Below are 19,853 nucleotides of genomic sequence, written 5' to 3'. Positions count from 1 at the left end.
CCCTGGTGATCCAGTGGTTAACCATGCCTTAAACGCAAGCATGGTTGGGAGCTAAGATCCCTCATGAATCGCAGCCAAACAACCAAAACGTAAAACAGAAGCAATATAGGAAAAATTTTTAAAAAGAAGCAATATTGTAACAAATTCAATAAAGTCTTTTAAAATGTTCCACATCAAAAAAATATTTAAGTATTATAAAATGTAGTAATTTTATATATAACTACTTTCCTGAGATGATTCACATAGCCTCTGTTTCACTCATTTAAAGTGTGCAATTGACACGTGTTTAGTGTATTCACTGTGCACTTAGGCACCTGTCACCACATTCTATGTCAGAATCACCCCATCACCCTAAAAAGAGCCCCTATACATGTTAGCAGGCACTCCCTGTTTTCCCCTAGCCCATCTTCCAGAGCCCTGGGCAACAAACCAGTCAACTTTCTGTCTGGAGATTTGCCTGTTCTGGACATTTCCTAAGAATGGACTTACACAGAGTGTGGGCTTTCGTGTCTGGCTTCCTTCCCTTAGAATAATGTTCCCAGGGTCCATCCGTATCCTCGCTCCTAAGTGCCAGATGGCGTTCCACCGTGCGGCTATGCTGCCCTTTGTCAGTTCACTCCTCAGCGGGTGGGCGTTGGGTCTTTGCACTTGTTGGCTGTTATGAATGATGCTGCTGTCAACATGACTGTGTTTGTGTGGCCGCATGTTACCCTTTCTCTCGGGTAAATACCTGGGTGTGGAGTTGCTGGGTCCTGTGATAACTCTATTCTTAATTTCTTGAGTACCTGCCAGACTGGTTTTCCAAAGTGGCTGCACCATTTTGCTTTCCTACCAGCAGTGTGGGGGCCTCAGTTTCCCTATTTCCTCACCAACGCTTGGCATGGTCTGTCTTCTGATTCCAGCTATCCTAGCGGGTGTGAAGCGGTGGTTTGGATGTGCATTTTTCTAATGCTTAGTGATGCGGAGCATTTTTCCTTGTGCTTATTGGCCATTAGCATTTCTTCCTTGGAGAAATGTTTGTTGCGATCCTTGACGCATTTTTTAAATTGTTTTAGTTATTAGTATTGAGTCGTATGGTTCTTTATGTTCTAGCTACAAGTCCCTTATCAAATTAATGGTTTGCAAGTATTTTCTCCAGTCTGTGAGTTATTTTTTTCACTGTCTTGATGGCATCCTTCAAAGCCCAGAAGTTCTTAACTTTGATAAAGGCCACTTTGTTCTCTATTACTTAGGATAATGTTTTCACGGTTCATGCCTGCTGTTACTATTTTTTAATTGCCAAATAAGATTTCACTGCATGGTTACACCACATGTTGCGTATCCCTTCATCAGTTATGTGCATGGGGGTTGTTTCCACTATTTTACTTTCATGAATAATGCTGCTGTGAACATTTTTGCAACACATTTTTCATACATTTTCTTTTGTCACCTCTGCTTTAGGTTCTAGATAATGTTTACTTCTACATAAATTTATTTCACTAAAAAGTTTTAAAAAATAAAATACCATGTATTAGGGTTTTTTTTTCCCTTAAATATGTAGAGGTATAAAAAAGAAAAGTGAAAGTCACTCAGTCGTGTCCGACTGTGACCCCATGGACTATACAGTCCATGGAATTCTCCAGGCCAGAATACTGGAGTGGCTAGACTTTCCCTTCTCCAGGGGATCTTCCCAACCCAGGGATCGAACCCAGGTCTCCTGCATTTCAGGCAGGTTCTTTACCAGCTGAGCCACAAGGGAGCCCAAGAAGGAAAAAAATGTTAAATAGGACAAATCTCTTTAAGTAGATAACCTACTGATTTTTGTTTAAAGAGTAAAGTAATAGAAAGGTAGGGTTTGCTTGGTGGCTCAGTGGTAAGAAAAAAACAAAACAAAACAATCCACCTGCCGATGCAGGAGATGAGGGTTCAGTCCCTGGGTCAGGAAAATCTCCTGAAGAAGGAAATGGCAACCCACTCCAGTGTTTTTGCCTGGGAGATCCCATGGACAGAGGCGCCTGGTGGGTGCCATGGGGTCAAAATGAGTTGGACATGACTTAGTGACTCACCAATACACATGTAAGGCTAGAAATTGCTCACAATACAGAAAGGTACAGAAGGAAAACTAAAAACCCCTTTTACTCCTAGTCTCTCCTTTAGGTAACCACAAGAATCAACTGGAAAATAAAAATATCTTATGCATATAATCACATATGTGGGGACGTGTATGCCCACATATCTAAAGAGCACAAATACACGTCTAAACAATACAGATGGCTATTTTGTGTTATCTCTTTTGCATTTTTCATTTAATAGATATTGGCGACGATTTGGACTCCAGCTAACGTCCATTGAGCACTTTCTATGGACCAGGTCCTGTCCCAAATGCTTTACCTCTGTTTCTTGTTTAAAACTCACAGAACTCAGGGAGGTGGGCAGCATTATTGGTTCCCTTTTAATCTATGAGGCACTGAGCTCAGAGATGTGAAGTAACTTGCCTGAGGTCACTCAGCTATTAAGTGGCAGAGCTGGAGGTCAGACCCAGGCCTTTTGCCTCCAGACCTGCATTCACTCTCCATAGTGGCAGATTCCTCCACGTTTCTTCTGAAAAGCTACATGCACGCCCCATGGGGCTGTGTCCCGCCACCTGTCTGAAGGCCTGTGGTTGTTTCCAGCTTTGTCTCTTGTCCTCTGTGTTTGACATCTTTGTATATTTCAGTTAGCCAGCCTGTGCTCCTTATATGCCTGCTGCTGCTGCTAAGTCACTTCCCGACTCTGTGCGACCCCATAGATGGCAGCCCACCAGGCTCCCCTGTCTCTGGGATTCTCCAGGCAAGAATACTGGAGTGGGTTGCCGTTTCCCTCTCCAATGCATGAAAGTGAAAGTGAAGTCGCTTAGTCATGTCGGACTCCTAGAGACCCCATGGACTGCAGCCTACCAGGCTCCTCCATCCATGGGATGTTCCAGGCAAGAGTACTGGAGTGGGGTGCCATTGCCTTCTCCACCTTATATGCCTAGGAAAAGTTTTTCAGAAGTGGCTTTGCTATGGTCATCAAAAGTTTATTTTGACTACCTCTGGGTAGATATACAAAAGAACTGAAAGCAGGAATGTGAACAGGTATCTGAACACCTATGTACACAGGACTTTATTCATAGTAGCCAAAAGGTGGAAGCACCCAAGTGTCCATCGATGGATGAATAGACACACGAAATGTGCTCTGTCCTTACAATGGGACATATTTCAGGCTTAAAAAGGCAAGAAATTCTGACACCTGCTACTATGTGGATGAACCTTGAAAACGTGGTGCTAAGTGAAATAAGCCAGACAGAAAAAGAAATATAAAAGAATTCCACTTACGTGAGGTGTGCAGTCCAATCCATAAAGACAAAAAGTAGAACAGTGGTTATCAAGGGTTTCAGGCAGCGAGGCATGGGGAATTAGTGCTTAACCCATACAGAATTTCCACCAGGGGAGAAAGAAAAGAGTTTTAGAGATGGATGGTGGTGATGCTTGTGCAACAATGTAAATTCACGAAATGCTACTGAACGCACACTTACAAATAGTTTAAATAGTAAATTTTACATTATGTATCTTAACAGTGCCCAGGACAGACACCCAAGAACAAGAATGACCCAGCCCCAAATGTCATTATTGCCCAGTCTGTGAAACTCTTAATTAAGAGATCATTTTTAGGATTTCCCTTTGCACTCAGTATGGAATTATATTTTTAATCAAAGCCATTGATTCAGGATTTTTTTTTCAATGTTTTACAGGATTCTTGGAAAAGAACAATGATCTCCTATACAGACATCTGAAAGAAGTAAGTCTGAAAGTTAACTGTGTATTTTTGAAGGTTATGAGATATCACTCAGAATACTGATTTGGGAGGTTTGGCCTTCTGGATTTTTCTCTTTGATGTATTCTATTAGAATTCCAGCACTTCATGGCCAGAACAGACAATTCAAGATCACCTTTGTTTTCATTTTTGGGCCGCACAACACACAGCATGAGGGATCCTAGTTCCCCGCCCAGGGTTCAAACCCTCGCCCTCTGCAATGGAGGTGCTGAGTCTTAACCACTGGACCACTAGGAAAGTCCCTTTTCCGTCCTCTTTTCAAGTGCTCCCAAGGCAAATAGGTCTGGTCCGTCACAGACACACCGATGTGAACTTTCCTGAAGAGCCCTTCATGATTTCTGAAGCAGCAAGTGTGGTGGTCACTTCTCTTTGCCTACAGGTGCTATGCAGGTCCAAAAACAGAATCCTGAAGGAATGCTTCCTGGTGGCCGAGTTAGAGAACCGGAGAAGGGCACCAACAGTGAGTGTGTGTGTGGTTGGGGGGGTGCCTGTGCAAAATTGGAAAGGCAGCAGAAACCACCCAATTTGCACCAAAATGCAATCACTTCACTTAACTGTATTTTGTAAGTTGTCCACTCCTTTTTCTGGAAATATCCTTCTCTAACAAGTTTTACTAAATATATATTTTCCAAGGTTAGCAACCAGTGTGTTCATTGGCAGACATTCATTGAACACCTACTGTGTGCCAGGTGCTGTGCTGGGCACAGGGGAATCCAGGTACAACCAAACAGATAGGGGTCCTCCTCTCCTTGTGGGGTTTACAGTCTATAGGAAGATATTACCTATCAAAGAAAGAAACTACGATAATGAGCGTCATCTCATAAAGGAAGCATGGTAACAAGGAGACTGGCTCAGCAGTAATGCTGGCTCCTGCAAGGTGCTCGCTTCGTATTCACTGAGTGACAAAACCATCCTGGGACAATGTTTGTCCAGCCTCCGCTGCACCAGATGGAGGTCGGGCTTCTTGTGCCAGGACACCCAAACCCTTCTCTTCATTGGCAAAACGGCTCATGACAGGTAGTAAGTACTGGGTTGGCCAAGAAAGTTCATTCCGGTTTGGCGGTACCATGCCCGAGTGAACTTTTTGGCCAGCCCACTAGAACTGGTCTGTTAAGAGTTCGGGTCTGAAAGACCAGTCTCCGCCTTGAGCCAGCCTTCTCTGTATAAACGGGGAGCAATGCTGTGTGGTCAGCTCATTCTGTCTCCCTGCAGGTGGGGACTCAGTTTAAAAACAGTCTGAGCAGCCTTCTGGAAATTCTCATCTCCAAGGAACCTTCGTACATCCGTTGCATCAAGCCCAATGAGAGGAAAGAACCCAGTGAGTTGAGAATCGTTTGGAACCCTGAGCTGAGGGAAGGGAGGCCGGGAGGAAAACCAAGATGGTAGCGGGGTAAAGTCCTAAAAACCAGCACAGGCTTGCTGCTTGTCATCAGTATTTAATAACAGAAGGTAAACGGGGCTTCCCTGGTGGCTCAGTGGTAAAGAACCTGCCTGCCGATTCAGGAGACACAGGTTTGGTCCCGGATCCGGGAAGATCCCACAGGCTGCAGAGCAGCTAAGCCCGTGCAGCACGTCCACTGAGCCTGCGCTCTGGAGCCGGGGGGCTCTGAGCCCTGGAGCCTGTCCTCCGCCACAGAAGCCACTGCAGCGTGAAGCCTGTGCACGGCAACTAACTACAACTCGAGAAAAAGCCTGCATGGCAGTGAAGACCTTGCACAGCCAAAAATAACATTTTCAAAAAAGAATGCTTTTAGAAAACATATTAAAGAAATAGAAGGTAAATGAATAGGAAGGAAGGTGACTTTTGTGGGCCCTGTGAGCATGGCCCAGAGCCTGGCCAGTTTTGGGGCCAACGAAGCTGAGCCTGGCAGACCTCAGCGGCGAGGGGAAGCCACCCGTCTTCTTTCCAGCCAGTGCAGTTTTCCAGATGGTTTGCTGCTGCTAAGTCGCTTCAGTCGTGTCTGACTCTGTGTGACCCCATAGACGGCAGCCCACCAGGCTCCCCCATCCCTGGGATTCTCCAGGCAAGAACACTGGAGTGGGTTGCCATTTCCTTCTCCAATGCATGAAAGTGAAAAGTGAAAGGGAAGTCACTCAGTCATGTCCGACTCTTTGCGACACCATGGACTGCAGCCCACCAGGCTCCTCCGTCCATGGGATTTTCCAGGCAAGAGTACTGGAGTGGGGTGCCATCGCCTTCTCCGTTTCCAGATGGTCTAGGCCTGGGGTATTTGCTGAACCTGCGCCATGCTCTCACAATAAGGTCATGCAGTCAAAGGCTTACAGCAGCCAGGCAGGAAGAGCAAATGAGGGAAGCAGGCTGGCTGTGAGGCAATAGGGAATGGAGGGGACTGCGGCGAATTGCAGCAGGCACACCCTGTCTACAGGGCACTTATTGCCACATGAGAGTCTAGGTCCAGAATGACCAGATCTTATGGCTTTTCTTAAGATTTTTTTTTCTTAAGATTTTTTTTTTTAAGTCTTCATTGGATTTGTTACAATATTTGTTTTCTGTATTGGTTCTTTTGGCCACAAGGCATGTGGGATCTTAAGACCCTGACCAGGGATGGAATCTGCACCCTCTGCCCTGGAAGGTGACATCCTAACCCCTGGACCACCAGGGAAGTCCCATCATGGTTTTTCAAGAGAAACCAGAAGTTCAGATTTTCCTGTTAGCCCCACCCCCACCCCCCGTTAAAAGAAACACACTTAGAATCTAACAGGACATATTGTGGCTAGACCTAGTCCAGAGAGCGTCAGCGTGTAGCCTCTGGTCTTGTCTTAGATGAAACACGCCCATGGGCTCCTTTATCATCACTCCTCCTTCTGTGTTTCCAAAGGCAAATTCGACGAATTCCTTATCAGGCATCAGGTCAAGTACCTGGGGCTGATGGAGCACCTGCGAGTGAGACGGGCTGGCTTCGCCTACCGACGGAAGTACGAGCATTTCTTGCAAAGGTAAAGTTTGTTTTGTGGATCTTAAGCCGATGAAGTGAGCAGCGATGAATAAAAGGTCATCCCCCCAGGAAACTCATTTGGTTCTTACCTGCTGAAGCTGTGACAGTGATGGCATTCCAGAGAATAGGAAGCTGACTTGGTTTACCACCTTCCCTTCATTTCGCTAAACTACACTAATGCATTGGGTTGGCCAAAAAGTTCATTTGGGTTTCCCAAAACCTGAATGAGCTTTTCGGCCAACCCAGTACTTCTTTTCAGAGAAGGCAATGGCACCCCACTCCAGTACTCTTGCCTGGCAAATCACATGGATGGAGGAGCCTGGTGGGCTGCAGTCCATGGGGTCACTAGGAGTCAGACACGACTGAGCGACTTCCCTTTCACTTTTCACTTTCATGCATTGGAGAAGGAAATGGCAACCCACTCCAGTGTTCTTGCCTGGAGAATCCCAGGGACGGGGGAGCCTGGTGGGCTGCCGTCTATGGGGTCGCACAGAGTCCGACACGACTGAAGCAACTCGGCAGCAGCCGCAGCAACAGTACTTCTTTGGCATCTAGGAAGTACAAGGGCCAATGCACAGACTTGCCACCAGAGGGCAGACGTGGGCCCTGGAGTCTGAACTTGGCTGGGGAAGTCTGTTCCCACCGCTGCTGGTTTATTGCGGGTCATTCTGGGAGCAATCCCCTTGGCCTCATGGGCTGTCAAGAGACGCAAGTGTTAAAAAAAAAAAAAAATTAAGACGCAGGGGTAGTGGTAAGAAGGTGGGCATTGGAGCCACAGATTCTTGGGTGGGAATCCCCGATCTTCCTCTTCCCCCGTGACCTAATTGCTCACGTGCAACACGGGGATTAAGCTGCTCTCAAGGATTTGGTAAGGATTTAATGATATATCCACCACCACCACCACGGCCCAAATTGCTTGTGCATCAGTTGGGCTGCTTGTTGTGTGTGCAAACAACACATTTTTACCCTTTCAAGAGAAGCATAATAAAATGGTTGTTTTTGTAGGATAACATGGTTGAATATTGTTAATTCCATATTTTAACTTAACATTCAATTTCTTTTGAACTTTTTTTTTTGGGGGGGGCATGCCTCACAGCAGGTGGGATCTTAGTTCCCTGATCGGGGATAGAATACGTGACCCCTGTACTGGAAGTGCACAGTCTTAGCCACTGGACCGCCAGGGAAGTCTCTGAAGTACAGCTTTTTCATAATTATAAAAAGCACAGGCATAGGTTACACTTTAAATCCAATTCCTTGCATTATCCCACTTACGTCAAGATACTGCACTCTGAAATTTCAGCATTTTGGGATGTTTATTTTCAGTCTTCGTTTAATATCAGATTTTTCTCTGCCAATGGTGATGCTCAGTTGCTCAGCCACGTCCAGCTCTTTGTAGCCCCAGGGACTGTAGCCCACCAGGCACCTGTCCGCAGGATTCTGCTGGCAAGAACACTGGAGTGGGTTACCACTTCCTACTCTAGGGGATCTTCCTGACCCAGGGACAGAACCCGGCTTTCTTGCATATCCTGCCCGGCAGGCGGATTCTTTATCACTAGTGCCACCTGGGAATCCCTTTCTCTACCGAGGATCTTGCTGAATTTTCTCCCAGAAGCCTTGTGTCTTGATAATATCTGTTTATATGCATTTATTAAGTAACAATCTCTTCCCCTACTGCTATTTTAATAATTTATCTACCTGCTAATATAAACCTCTGATGAGCAGTGTCCTCCTGTCCCAAACTGACATCCACTTAGATCCTCAGAATGTGATTCTTATCAGAAATAGGGTCTTTGTGATGTTGTCAATATAAAGATTGAGATGAAATCACACTGAATTAGGGTGGACCCTAAGTCCAATGAGAGGGTTCTTACAACAGAGAGAGACTCACAGAGGGACACAGGGGAGAAGGCCATCTGAGGACAGGGGCAGAGACTGGAGTGACACTTCTAGGAGGCTTCGGTGTGAAGTCTCCTCTGAGTGGTTGGCATGCCCAGAAGAGCAAAGCAGATCTCTAGGGGAGCTCAGGGAAGGTGTGTGCGTGTGTGTGTGCACGCTCAGTTGCTTAGTTGTGTTCTGCTGTTTGTAGCCCCAGGGACTGTAGCCCACCAGGCTCCTCTGTCCATGGGATTTCCCAGCCAAGAATAGTGGAGTGGGTTGCCATATCCTCCTCCAGGGGATCTTCCCGACCCGGGAGCTTTCTAAACGTGCCTGTCCTCTCCCCAGGTATAAGTCCTTGTGCCCAGACACCTGGCCGCACTGGCACGGGCCTCCAGAAGAGGGCGTAGAGCGGCTGATCAAGTACATTGGCTACAAACCTGAGGAGTACAAGTTAGGGAGGTGAGTGTCCCGGAAATCGCTGTCACAGTGTTTTACGCATCGGTTCGTCTCCATCTTGAGCCTGGAGGTTCATCCTTCAGGAGTTTACGTAAATTTATTAGCAGATACTTTCGTCCACTCAATTTAAATGCAGTTTTGTAAAGGAAATGCTCTCCTGTGTGTCTCCTCCACTCTCAACACTTCACTCACTCAGAACCTTCCAACACACACACCAGCTAGCTGGGTGTCCTGCAATGAAACTCACGTCTGTCAGCTCCCTGGGGGGGGGTGTCATGTCCCACAGGTGGGGGGCTCAGTCCTCCAAGGCCGTCCTCCCCTCAGAAGCCAATCACAAGGGATGTTTGTCACCTGAGTTTCTGAAAGTTCTCATGACCCCTGTCTTGGGTTTGATTCATTATTCTAGAGCAGTTCAAAGAATCAAGAAAAATAGAGGGTTGGTCAAAAAGTTCATTAGGATTCTTCTGTAACTTCTTATGGAAAAGCCTGAATGTTTCACCAACCCAATATTTTACTTACTGGATTAGCAGTTTATTACAAAAGGATATAACTCAGGAACAAGGGTAGCAGAGATGAACAGGGCAAGGTATGTGGGAGAAGGGAGGAAGCTCTTCCAGGTGTACCCAGAAGATCTCCAAATTGCATTCTTTGGGGGGTTTCATGGAGGCTTCATTACACAGACATGATTGATAAACTCATTAGCCAAGGGTCATTCATTCCACCTCCAGCCCCTCTCCCCTCCAAAGCAGTGGGGCTGTGACTTCCAACTCTCTAATTTCAAGACTGGTTTCCCTGGCGACCAGTTCCCATCCTTAGGTTATTGAGGGGCTTTCCAAATATCACTTGTTAGGTGATGGTGTAGTTGAAAGGGGTTTGTCATGAATAATAAACGATACCCAGGGAAAAGAAGGTTGGGGGATAAAACAGGAGTGTGGATCGGCATATAAAACTATATTTAAAATCGATAAACAGCAAGGTCAGCACAGAGAACTACATTCACCTTCATGCAATAAACCACAACGGAAATAAATTTTTAAAAAGACACCTGTTTCACCTGTATCTCTTGGAAGCTATTTCAGGAGCAAAAACTAAGAGCATTAACAAAAGAGGCCCCTGTTGCTCTAATCACTTGGGAAATCACACAGGTTTGGGGAGCTGAGACACTGCAATGGGACAAAGACCAGACAGATCTCTTTTATAATAAAACCCAGTATCACAAACTCTAAATGGCAAGAAAGAAAGGCTACATCACTGCCTACTGGAGATTAAGTGTAAAGGAGCCCTGGGTTCTTAACCTGCGTCGGGAGCTGGGATGAACTGTGTGTCAACGGGAGGACGGGAGCCACGTGAGCCCCCTCACCCCTATGTGCCTGGATCCCTTCCTTTCTCAAATGTGTGGCCGACTTCTCGGGGGGTGCTAGGACTTCTGTGATGTGAATGCTCCTCCAGCTTCCCAGAGGGTGGTGTTCTGGAACCTGGGGTCTCATTACCGCAGAGCTGTCATTGTCGGCGAGCAGGAGGACTCTCATTCATGTTGAAGGCTTGAGGCAGAGCTCAGTGGGGCCAACCAGGATGATTTTCTGTTGGTCAGTTTGATCAGCGTTAATTTGATTGCATAGGACAGGGCCCAGGCATGAAGAGGCTCCTTTCTCAGGCCGCAGAGATGGCAGCCTTAGGGATCTCTGCCTTTGAATCTGCCAATGGGCTTTGCCTGCCAATTTGTATATAGCCCTCTGCGACCACCCGGGCCCCATCCCATCCTTTATTCTTGTATTCTGGGCCCTACTCCAAGAGGCAGTGGCTTTTCCAAACCGGATTTCTGAGGGGAATTGGGCATAGCACATCTGAAGGGAGGTGGGTCATGGGGGTCAGAGGTTGTATCTGCCCCCATCCATAACCTCGGATGAGAAAGTGGGTTCCTGTGACACCAGGCGGTGCTGCCTCCCAGTGGCTGCCTTGGGAAGTTTCCCTTGAAGTGTTGGGGCTGGGGGAGAGGGGTGGGCTGACAATATGAGATCAGTGAGTGGCTCACTGGTAAAGAATCCACCGCCAAGCTGGAGACGTGGGTTCAATCCCTGGGTCGGGAAGATCCCCTGGAGAAGAAAATGACAACCCACTCCAGTGTTCTTGCCTGGAGAATCCCATGGACAGAGGACCCTGGTGGGCTACAGTCCACGGGGTCGCAATAAAGAGTCGGACACAGCTTGGCATCAAAACATACACACATTTCTAGTTAATCTTTGCCGCTTGGTGGGATCTCCTCTTAAACTTGGACCCATACTCTGTGTCATCACCTTTTAAAGCTCAGGGAAGTAACTTGGGGTTTGGATGATGAATTAGTTTCCTAGGGTTGCATTACAAATTAACTGTAGGCTGGCTGGCTTAAAACAATGGAAATTTATTGTCTCACAGTTCTGGAGGACAGAAGGCCAAAACCCAGCTGTCAGCAGGGTATGTTCCCTCCGCAGTCTCACTGGGAGGCTCCTCCCATGCCACTTCCAGCTGCCTTTTCCCCGTGTCCCTCTGTGTGTCTTTCTCTAAAAACACTCTCATTGGATTTAGGGTCCACCCTAATTCAGTGTGGTTTTTTTTTCTCAATCTTTATGATGACATCTCCCAAGACCCTATTTCTGATAAGAATCACATTCTGAGGATCTAAGTGGATGTGAATTTGGAGGAGGGGATACTATTCAACCCACTACAGACGGTGATGACTAGTGAATAATAAATTTTTTTTTCATTTCTAGAAGCAAAATATTCATTCGCTTCCCCAGAACTCTGTTTGCTACTGAAGATGCCTTTGAATTTAGTAAACATCAATTAGGTGTGGTTTTCCCTCAGCCTTGACTTTTTAGAATTTATCTATCGTGTTTGGCTGTGCCGGGGCTTCATTGCTGCACGTGGGCTCTCTAGTTGCGGCGAGCGGGGGCTACTCCTCATTGCGGTGCTCGGACTTCTCACTGTGGTGACTTTTGTTGTGGCGGGCATGGGCTCCAGGGTATGCGGGCTTCACTAGTTGCACAGGAGCTTAGTTGCCCCGTGGCGCGTGGAATCTTCCCTGACTAGGGATTGAACCTGCGTCCCCTGAATTGGCGGGTGGATTCTTAACCACTGGACCCCCAGGGAAGTCCCTGTCCTGATTTTAATAGGGTCCGTCCTGTCACATCCCACGGCTTCTTCGGTCACCTCTACCCTGCATGCCCCCAGGGCCACTGCTGATACCCCCTTCTGAAGGTCACAACTGCTAAGATGCACAATTGAAAGCCACTTCACCAAAAGCTTTGTTTTGTTTTAAGTTGCGAGAATCCAAGCCACGTACAAATGCTGCCTAGAAAGGAGAGCGTACGTGAGAAAAAGACAAGCAGGTAAGAGCTGAACAGGACCTCTCCAGTTTGCCAGGCCCACCGTTTCCCTGTCATCCACAGGCCTTCCAATGAACACCCAGGACTGATTTCCCTTAGGACTGACTGGTTTGATCTCCTTGCAGTCCAAGGGACTCTCAAGAGTTCTCTAGCACCACAGTTCAAAAGTGTCAGTTCTTTGGTGCTCGGTCTTTCTTATGGTCTGACTCTCAAATCCGTACATGACTACTAGAAAAACCGTATCTCTGACTATACGGACCTTTGTTGGCAAAATAACATCTCTGCTTTTTAATATGCTGTCTAGGTTGAGCAGAGATTGTAACACTGCAATCTCTACTTGTTTTGTGGATGTGTTTTATTTGATCCACAGCATATATGTGTGTTTAAAGGACAATTTTTTTAAGGTTATTAACACCATGACTGTTCTTGGAGCCCCTCTGCTCTGTCCCTCCCAAATCACTTCTCAGCATCACCCCCTCTCTCCACACACACCGCTCTTCTGAACTTCGCATTATTATTTCCTTGTTTTTCTTTACAGTTTTATCATCTCTGGATGTATCATGAAATAATACACTTGTGGGACTGTTTTGAACTCCATAAAATTATACCACTTGTTTTTTTTTTTTTTTGCGACATTTTTGTTGCAATAAAACTTTATTTACAAACAGGGCAGTTGGTCCCGGGGGCCAAAGTTTGCTGACCCCTGCTGCTCTACGAGCGTACCACAATTTAGCTGTTCTGTTGACAGACGTTTGGGCTGTTTCTGGTTGGTTGTTTTTGTAACAGCGTTGCCATGAGGAACACAAGAAAAGCACTTTGAGTTTCATAATTAACTGGAAAAAAAATCTGAAAAGCTTTTAAAAATTGGGACATGAGCCAGAAGTCTAATTTTTATATGTCCCGATTTTTAGCATAGATGGCTAAAACTCTACACAAGATAGAGGCAGGGCAAATGCAGGGGTGGGACCAACCTGTGCCATCGAGGGCCACTCTGCTCCCTCAAAAAGGCCTGGGGAACCCGGCCCCCAGCATAGTTTCAGGCTTTGCCTTTATACGCCCCAGTTCCCTCTGCTCCTCTGTCCTCCTGGTTCAGGGGTCCCTCTGGGTAGAGACTGAAGACTCTCGTCCCACTTTCCATCTCGGGGGCTGGCAGAGTGCTGCAGCGGCGTCCAGGAGTTTGTGGAGGGGGTGCATCATTCTTGAAGAGGCTCTTGTATTTAAGGGATTGCGCTCACCTCCTAATGCCAGCGGTGACCTCTTTCAGCCATCACGCTCGAAGCCCACTGGCGTGGAGCCCTGGCTCGGAAGGAGGCCAAGAGGAGGAAGTGGGCGGTGCAGACTGTAAGGAAGTAAGTTCTCCGTCGGCTTTGGTAAGGCGGGGACGTTTCTGAGTGCTGCCGCCGTACTGCAGAGGGTGGTCGTGGACTTGGCTGAGATTTTGGCTTTGGGCAGAGAACCCGTCTTTCCTGCAGGACGTCAGCCCTGAGGACTTCCATTCCATCTCCTTCCTTTGAGTACCCTCACTGGATGGTGATCACACCTCACAACATTCGACGTTTCTCTTAGCCTAGTTCTCAAGTCACAGAGTCAAATGCTTCTGAGGCCAGGCTGGTGCAGCAGGTCTCATGAGCTGGGATGAAGAAGAACCATAGGGTGGGTACCGAGGCCAAAGGAAACCCTCGGTCCACCTCAGAGGGGCAGTCATCACCCCGCTTCAGCCCATGGCTCTCGGGCCAGTCTGGCCAGACCTTTGGCTTTCTTTCAAGGAAAGCTGGAAATCTGGCTTTCATGCAATACCTCCCAGATTCAGGTTACTCAAAATAAAACCAAAGCATGGCGGGGGTGAAACAGAACATGTCTTTGGGGGCAGGTTTGACCCGTGGCCCTACGTGGTGAGCAAATTTAATCTCCCATCGTTTTGGCTGACGCTGACTCAAACCAGTGCAGGAGAGAACTCAGCGAAGAAACAGGAAGTGAGGAAATAGGCAACTAACAACACTCTCTCCCGCATAGGTTCATAAAGGGGTTCATCAATCGCAACAGGCCCCTCTGTCCTGACAACGAGGAGTTCATCGTGTTCGTGCGCAAGAATTACATCTTAAACCTTCGGCATCACGTCCCGAAGAACGTCTTGGACAAGAGCTGGCTGAGGCCTCCTGGCATCTTGGGAACTGTAAGAACCCTTCCAGAACACATGTGGCAGATGGCGTGGGTGGAGCTTAGCGAAAGTCACTCAGTCGTGTCCGACTCTTTGCGACCCCGTGGACTGTACAGTCCATGAAATTCTCCAGTCCATGAAATTCTCTAGGCCAGAACACTGCAGCGGGTAGCCATGCCCTTCTCCAGGGGATCTTCCCCACCTAGGGATCAAACTCAGGTCTCCCGGACTGCATGCGGCTTCTTTACCAGCTGAGCCACCAGGGAAGACTGTTGCTCTGTGCTGCCTCCCCAGATAAAGCATTTCCCCGTGAGGGCGATGCCTGAGCAACTGAACCCAGAATCTGTCATATTCTCTCTCGAAGTATGACACCAGAGGAGGTCTGTTTACACGCAGCACTTCTGAATGGCTTCTGTCCTTAGGAACCTTTCACATGGGTTCAGAGATGGTCGCCTAGAATAGTGTTTTTCAGAAGATGCTGCGGGGACCCTGTGTGTCTGGAGCGCAGAGTGGGGGCGATTGTAAGATTCCTGGGCCCCCTCCCACCAGGGCCCCTGAGTCAGCGTCTCTTGGAACCTCCTAGCCAGCAATCCAGGGGACTCAAAACTCATTCAGGGTTTAAAACCACCAGTTTAGCCATAAGATTGTTAGCCATAAGACAGTTTAGTGGAAAGACTGGAAGATGAGCAGCTCTCTTTGATCAGAAAATATTAACGCGCTGCTTGTACATCACACTGAGTTCAGCCCTGCTTTCAAAGCTTCTGTTTTGGTGGCTGAAGCCTGAAAGTGGGGGCGGGTGAGGGAGGCAGGTGGAAAACGGGTGTGTTCCCCACACAGGCATCCGATCTGCTCAGGAAGATGTGCACCAGGAACCTGGTCCGGAAGTACTGCCGTGGGATCACCGCTGAGAGGAGAGCCCTGGTAGGCACGTGGCATGCGGGCAGGTGGCAGGACCGGAGAGGGGTGGGTGGAGCCCCGCGAGGGCCCGCGGTCCTCATCCACCGTCTCCCCTGTAACAAGGGTCACACAAGGCTCATGCCTCATACATGCCTTGAGGATAAGATGCACGTGGACCACTTAGCACAGAGCCCTCCTGAGCTGGCAAGTGTCATAAGCACCATCACTGTCTTGCTAGCACTGTTACCATGGAAACACCATCCAGCCGGCCCCCTCTCTGGAGGTGTGGTTTTATTTCATCTGCCAGTCAGCAGATTTTTTTTTTCTATGAAGAGCTAGAGGGCAGTATTCTAGGCTTTGTGGGCCACACCATTTCTGTTGAAATTACTGTGCCACGGCAGCACGCAAGCTGCCAGGGACAACCTGTAAATAAAGGGCACAGCCCTGCTCCAAAATATACACCACTCACAGCGCTTTACTGGATTTGGCTCGCGGGCTGTAGTTTGTCACCTCTGACCTAGAAGAAAGTGCTCTCTCAAACAGTGAACATTCTACTTCCAAGAAGTCAGTGCAAGTAGGGACAAGCCCAAGCGTCAACATCAGTCTCTCAGCAGTAGAATGTTTGGAACTTCAAGCCAGATGTGTTCGACTTCTGTGTGCTCTGACTCCTTGGCAGAGGTGTGGCAAGGCTCCCCAAGGAGCCTGACTTGTTCAGGAAAGTCAGCGCTAACATGGACCTCTTTGGGTCCCCAAGAGCCTCACGGCTACCGTTCTGTACTTTTAACTGTACCAGATGCAGGAAAAGGTGGTCACGAGTGAAATATTCAGGGGAAAGAAAGAAGGCTATGCAGAAAGCCTAAATCAACCCTTTGCCAACAGCCGAATAGGTAAGTCCCTTTTTCCATCTACATGCTCGTTTGCCCTATTAAAAAAAAAAAAAAAGTTAAAGGAAGATGTTTGACGCCTAGCATTTCCTGACAGCTATCTCCCAGCTTGAGGTCTAGGTCACAGGGAGGCGTAAAACCAGCCGATGCCTCTGGCTTCTGCCCAGGGCTGGTACCCAGTGATGACTCACTGTGTTCTGGTTGCCTCCTTAGATGAAGGAGACATTAACCCCAAAGTGCTTCAACTCCTCAGCAGCGAGAAAGTCCAGGTAAGGAGCTGTGTGTCCTTGCCTGAGACAGGACTTCCCCTCAAGGTCTGAGAATAGGGTGTGTTTCCTACACAAAGCGGGGCTGGAAGCACTATCTGAAAGCAGGGGTGCACGTGTGGGGCCCCAGCTCTCAGCCGTGCGGCTCCAGATGCTGAGATGAGGGGGGCCCATAATCTTTGGTGCCCGTTGCTGTCCTTACGGCCCTTATCTGTCACCCCACTGTGTCTGATGTCCTGTGAAGTTGAGTGGAATGCGGCTATGCACGTAATCATTAAACATCCCGTTAGAAGCGGCGTGGCGGGGGTGCCGGGCACCCACGAGGGCTTCGTAACTGAGCTGTGCGACCCCTGGGCAGGTGACTTATGGTCTCGGTGCCTTTGTGTTTCTGTGAACGGGGAGGACGGAGGGCTGGGGGTGTGAGGGGCGCAGGCACGCAGCAGCCAGTGACAGCTCAGGGGCTGCTGGGTCACTTGGTCTTCTGGGCACCAGAGACCGGTGACCGGGTTAGATTGCTCTCCAGTGCCCGCAGAGTGTCTTCATCTCTGCTGAGTTTTCAGAGCAGCCTGGTGAGGCAGATGCTGGGGCCTTGAATTCCTCAGGTCACACCATAGGCAGAGCCAGGAATCACATCTATCTCAGAGAGCCAGGGTTCAGGGAGAACCCATCTGTGCACCATCTGAGCCCCTCTCAGCTGAGTGCCTGAAGCCACGATGCTGGAGTCCGAGGAACAGGGGACTCGGTGGGCTGCCCCCTCCCCTGTGATTCGAGCATCCCTCGCAGTGACGGTCACCTCCTTGCAGTATGGCGTCCCAGTCACTAAATATGACAGGAAAGGCTTCAAGACGCGGCAGCGGCAGCTCATCCTCACTCAGAAAGCAGCCTACGTGGTGGAACTTGCCAAAATCAAGCAGAAAATAGAGTACCCCACCCTCAGAGGTAAGAAGCAGGCGATCTTAAGCTGACTCACTGGGTGGACTCAGCTCCCAGGAGCACCAGCAAGGAAGCAGCTCCTTCGTTGAAAGACCAAGTGAGGGGCTTCCCTGGTGGCAGTGGCTAAGACTCTGCACTCCCAATGCAGGGGGCCCAGAGGGCCCAGGTTCCCTGTTCAGGGGGTCCTGGACAGGGAACCAGATTCCCACATGTCACAACTAAGACCCAGCACCATCAGATAAATAAATATTTTAAAAATGACCTAAGTGAAGGGTGCCCACAAAACCCAGGGCAGCCAGGCCTGGCCTGTGCCTGATTCTGGCATAAAGGCCCATGGCATCTCACTCCAGCATCCAGGTAGGATGCCAGTCACCCGTGACAGCTTCTTATTCCAAGCACAGATGCTGACTGCTGGAGTATTTGCCTGCCACCCCATAAAGCCCAGCTAGGAGGGAAAAAGCGTGGGGTTGGGAACCCCCAAGCGGGCCTCTTTTCTCTGTCTTTGCATCAACTTGTCCAGTTCCTGGCCCCTGACTTTGCATCTGCCCTAAGGTGTCTCCACCAGCAGCCTCAGTGACGGGATCTTAGTCATTCACGTTTCGCAAGCAGACATCAAGCAAAAGGTAATTGCTGGCCGTGGGGCTGTTAACAGGGAGGAACACTGCCGATATCTTTAGCTGCCCCCGGTGAAACCTCAGTGGTATTTTTCCTTGAAGCCACTGTGACTGAAGGGCTTCCCAGGTGGTACTAGTGGTAAAGAACCTGCCCACCAATGCAGGAGACTTAAGAGAGATGCAGGTTCGGTCCCTGGGTTGGGAAGAGCCCCTGGAGGAGGAAATGGCAAGCCACTCCAGGATTCTTGCCTGGTGAATCCCCATGGACAGAAGAGCCTGGCGGGCTCCAGTCCATAGAACCACAAAGAGTAGGACACAACTGGTAACTGAGCACACGCCGCTGAAATGGCTGTGTCCTCTCCTCTCTGCCGCAGGGGGATGTCATCTTACAGTGCAAACACGTATTTGAAGCGGTTACTAAGCTCGCCATGCTGGTTAAGAAGGAGAGCCTCGTAAATGTTGTTCAGGGAAGGTAGGTGGTTGCATCTCGACTCAGTAAGTCCCTCAGTGTTAAATGTCTCTTATCTCATTATGGACTGGGGGAATTTTACAGAAACTAACACCTGTGGCCAGTGATTTTCATTTTGGCCGGCCAAAAATATAATTGTTAATTCACTAACTATTGAATATAACACTACTATATTCAACAGTGACACCTGACACGCCTGTAAAGCCTTCCCCAGCACGGCTCCATTTTCACTTTCCATATCAGAACCAGTCACTCAGGTTTTTTGTCTTTTTGTTGGTCTAACACGCACACTGTCTGAATCAGAACTCTATTCTGAAGAGCTGTCATCTTCTGAGACACTAGTATCTATGTTGCTCGGGCAATCAGAGAAAAGAATCTGCATAAGATTCACCAAAACATCCTTTTCCATTCAGAATTTCACGATGTGTCATTTTTGAAAACTTTACGGTAATAGACTTGGCATTTATGATACACACAAGGTTGGGACAAAAATCTGATGGGGCAAAATGTGAATGATAATGACAACCGTAAGTGGTGTAATGAACCTTTGATCAATTTTAAGCTCTAACAACTAGGTATGGTGATATTAATTGCATCACTTTCTAAAAATGTATTGATACAACTCCAGTCAATAACATTTGGCTAACAAAAGACATATTAATACGTCTCTGGTCAATAATGTATTAACAGATCAAGGAAGAGGCAAACGTTGTTTCACCCATGCCTGCCCCTCCCCAAAAAGCAAGCACTGCCTGCCTGCGACAACTTTCTTCCCTCCTTGGCACCTAGGACAAGGGCTCCAAAGAAATGAAGTCAGTGATCACTCATTTTCCTAAGGGAACCAACAGGGGTCTTACTATCTAGTTTTCCGAAGAGGAGCATATGGTCTTAAGGGAAGTTACCACCCAGTGAAAGGGAGACCCCTGGGTCAGAGCAGGTGACAGCCACACCCCTGCTGTTGATGCCTGTGGAAGAGCTGTGCTAAATTGATTTGAGAGTAACTCTAAGAATGCATGGCCATTTTCCTAGCTGCAGAATTGGTTTTCTTCTGATTACTCAAATATACAATTAAAGTCTGTAATGAAACAGGAATTTGATCTTGAAACTAGTAAGCGTCACAAGTGAATTTCTTTTGCAGAACCAAA

The 19,853-nt window shown here is 48.1% G+C and overlaps 1 protein-coding gene across 1 annotated transcript in view; it reads left to right on the top strand.

The window, feature by feature from the left end:
* The window catches only part of MYO1H (myosin IH), a 39,868-nt gene that overhangs the window by 18,134 nt on the left and 1,881 nt on the right, over window positions 1-19,853 (top strand). Inside the window, exons 15-29 of the mRNA XM_068989624.1 lie at window positions 3,752-3,798; window positions 4,214-4,294; window positions 5,047-5,152; window positions 6,675-6,792; window positions 9,015-9,128; window positions 11,873-11,949; window positions 12,422-12,490; window positions 13,752-13,836; window positions 14,501-14,660; window positions 15,483-15,566; window positions 16,336-16,429; window positions 16,640-16,695; window positions 17,496-17,631; window positions 18,178-18,248; window positions 18,614-18,711. Coding sequence (XP_068845725.1) covers window positions 3,752-3,798; window positions 4,214-4,294; window positions 5,047-5,152; window positions 6,675-6,792; window positions 9,015-9,128; window positions 11,873-11,949; window positions 12,422-12,490; window positions 13,752-13,836; window positions 14,501-14,660; window positions 15,483-15,566; window positions 16,336-16,429; window positions 16,640-16,695; window positions 17,496-17,631; window positions 18,178-18,248; window positions 18,614-18,711 — 1,396 coding nt within the window. The remainder of the gene's footprint in view (window positions 1-3,751; window positions 3,799-4,213; window positions 4,295-5,046; window positions 5,153-6,674; window positions 6,793-9,014; window positions 9,129-11,872; window positions 11,950-12,421; window positions 12,491-13,751; window positions 13,837-14,500; window positions 14,661-15,482; window positions 15,567-16,335; window positions 16,430-16,639; window positions 16,696-17,495; window positions 17,632-18,177; window positions 18,249-18,613; window positions 18,712-19,853) is intronic.

The sequence above is a fragment of the Capricornis sumatraensis genome, chromosome 17, assembly GCF_032405125.1.
Source record: "Capricornis sumatraensis isolate serow.1 chromosome 17, serow.2, whole genome shotgun sequence".
Classification (NCBI taxonomy): Eukaryota; Metazoa; Chordata; class Mammalia; order Artiodactyla; family Bovidae; genus Capricornis; species Capricornis sumatraensis.
The sequence above is the reverse complement of the archived record's forward strand: the minus strand, read 5'-3'. Positions and strand labels throughout refer to the sequence as shown.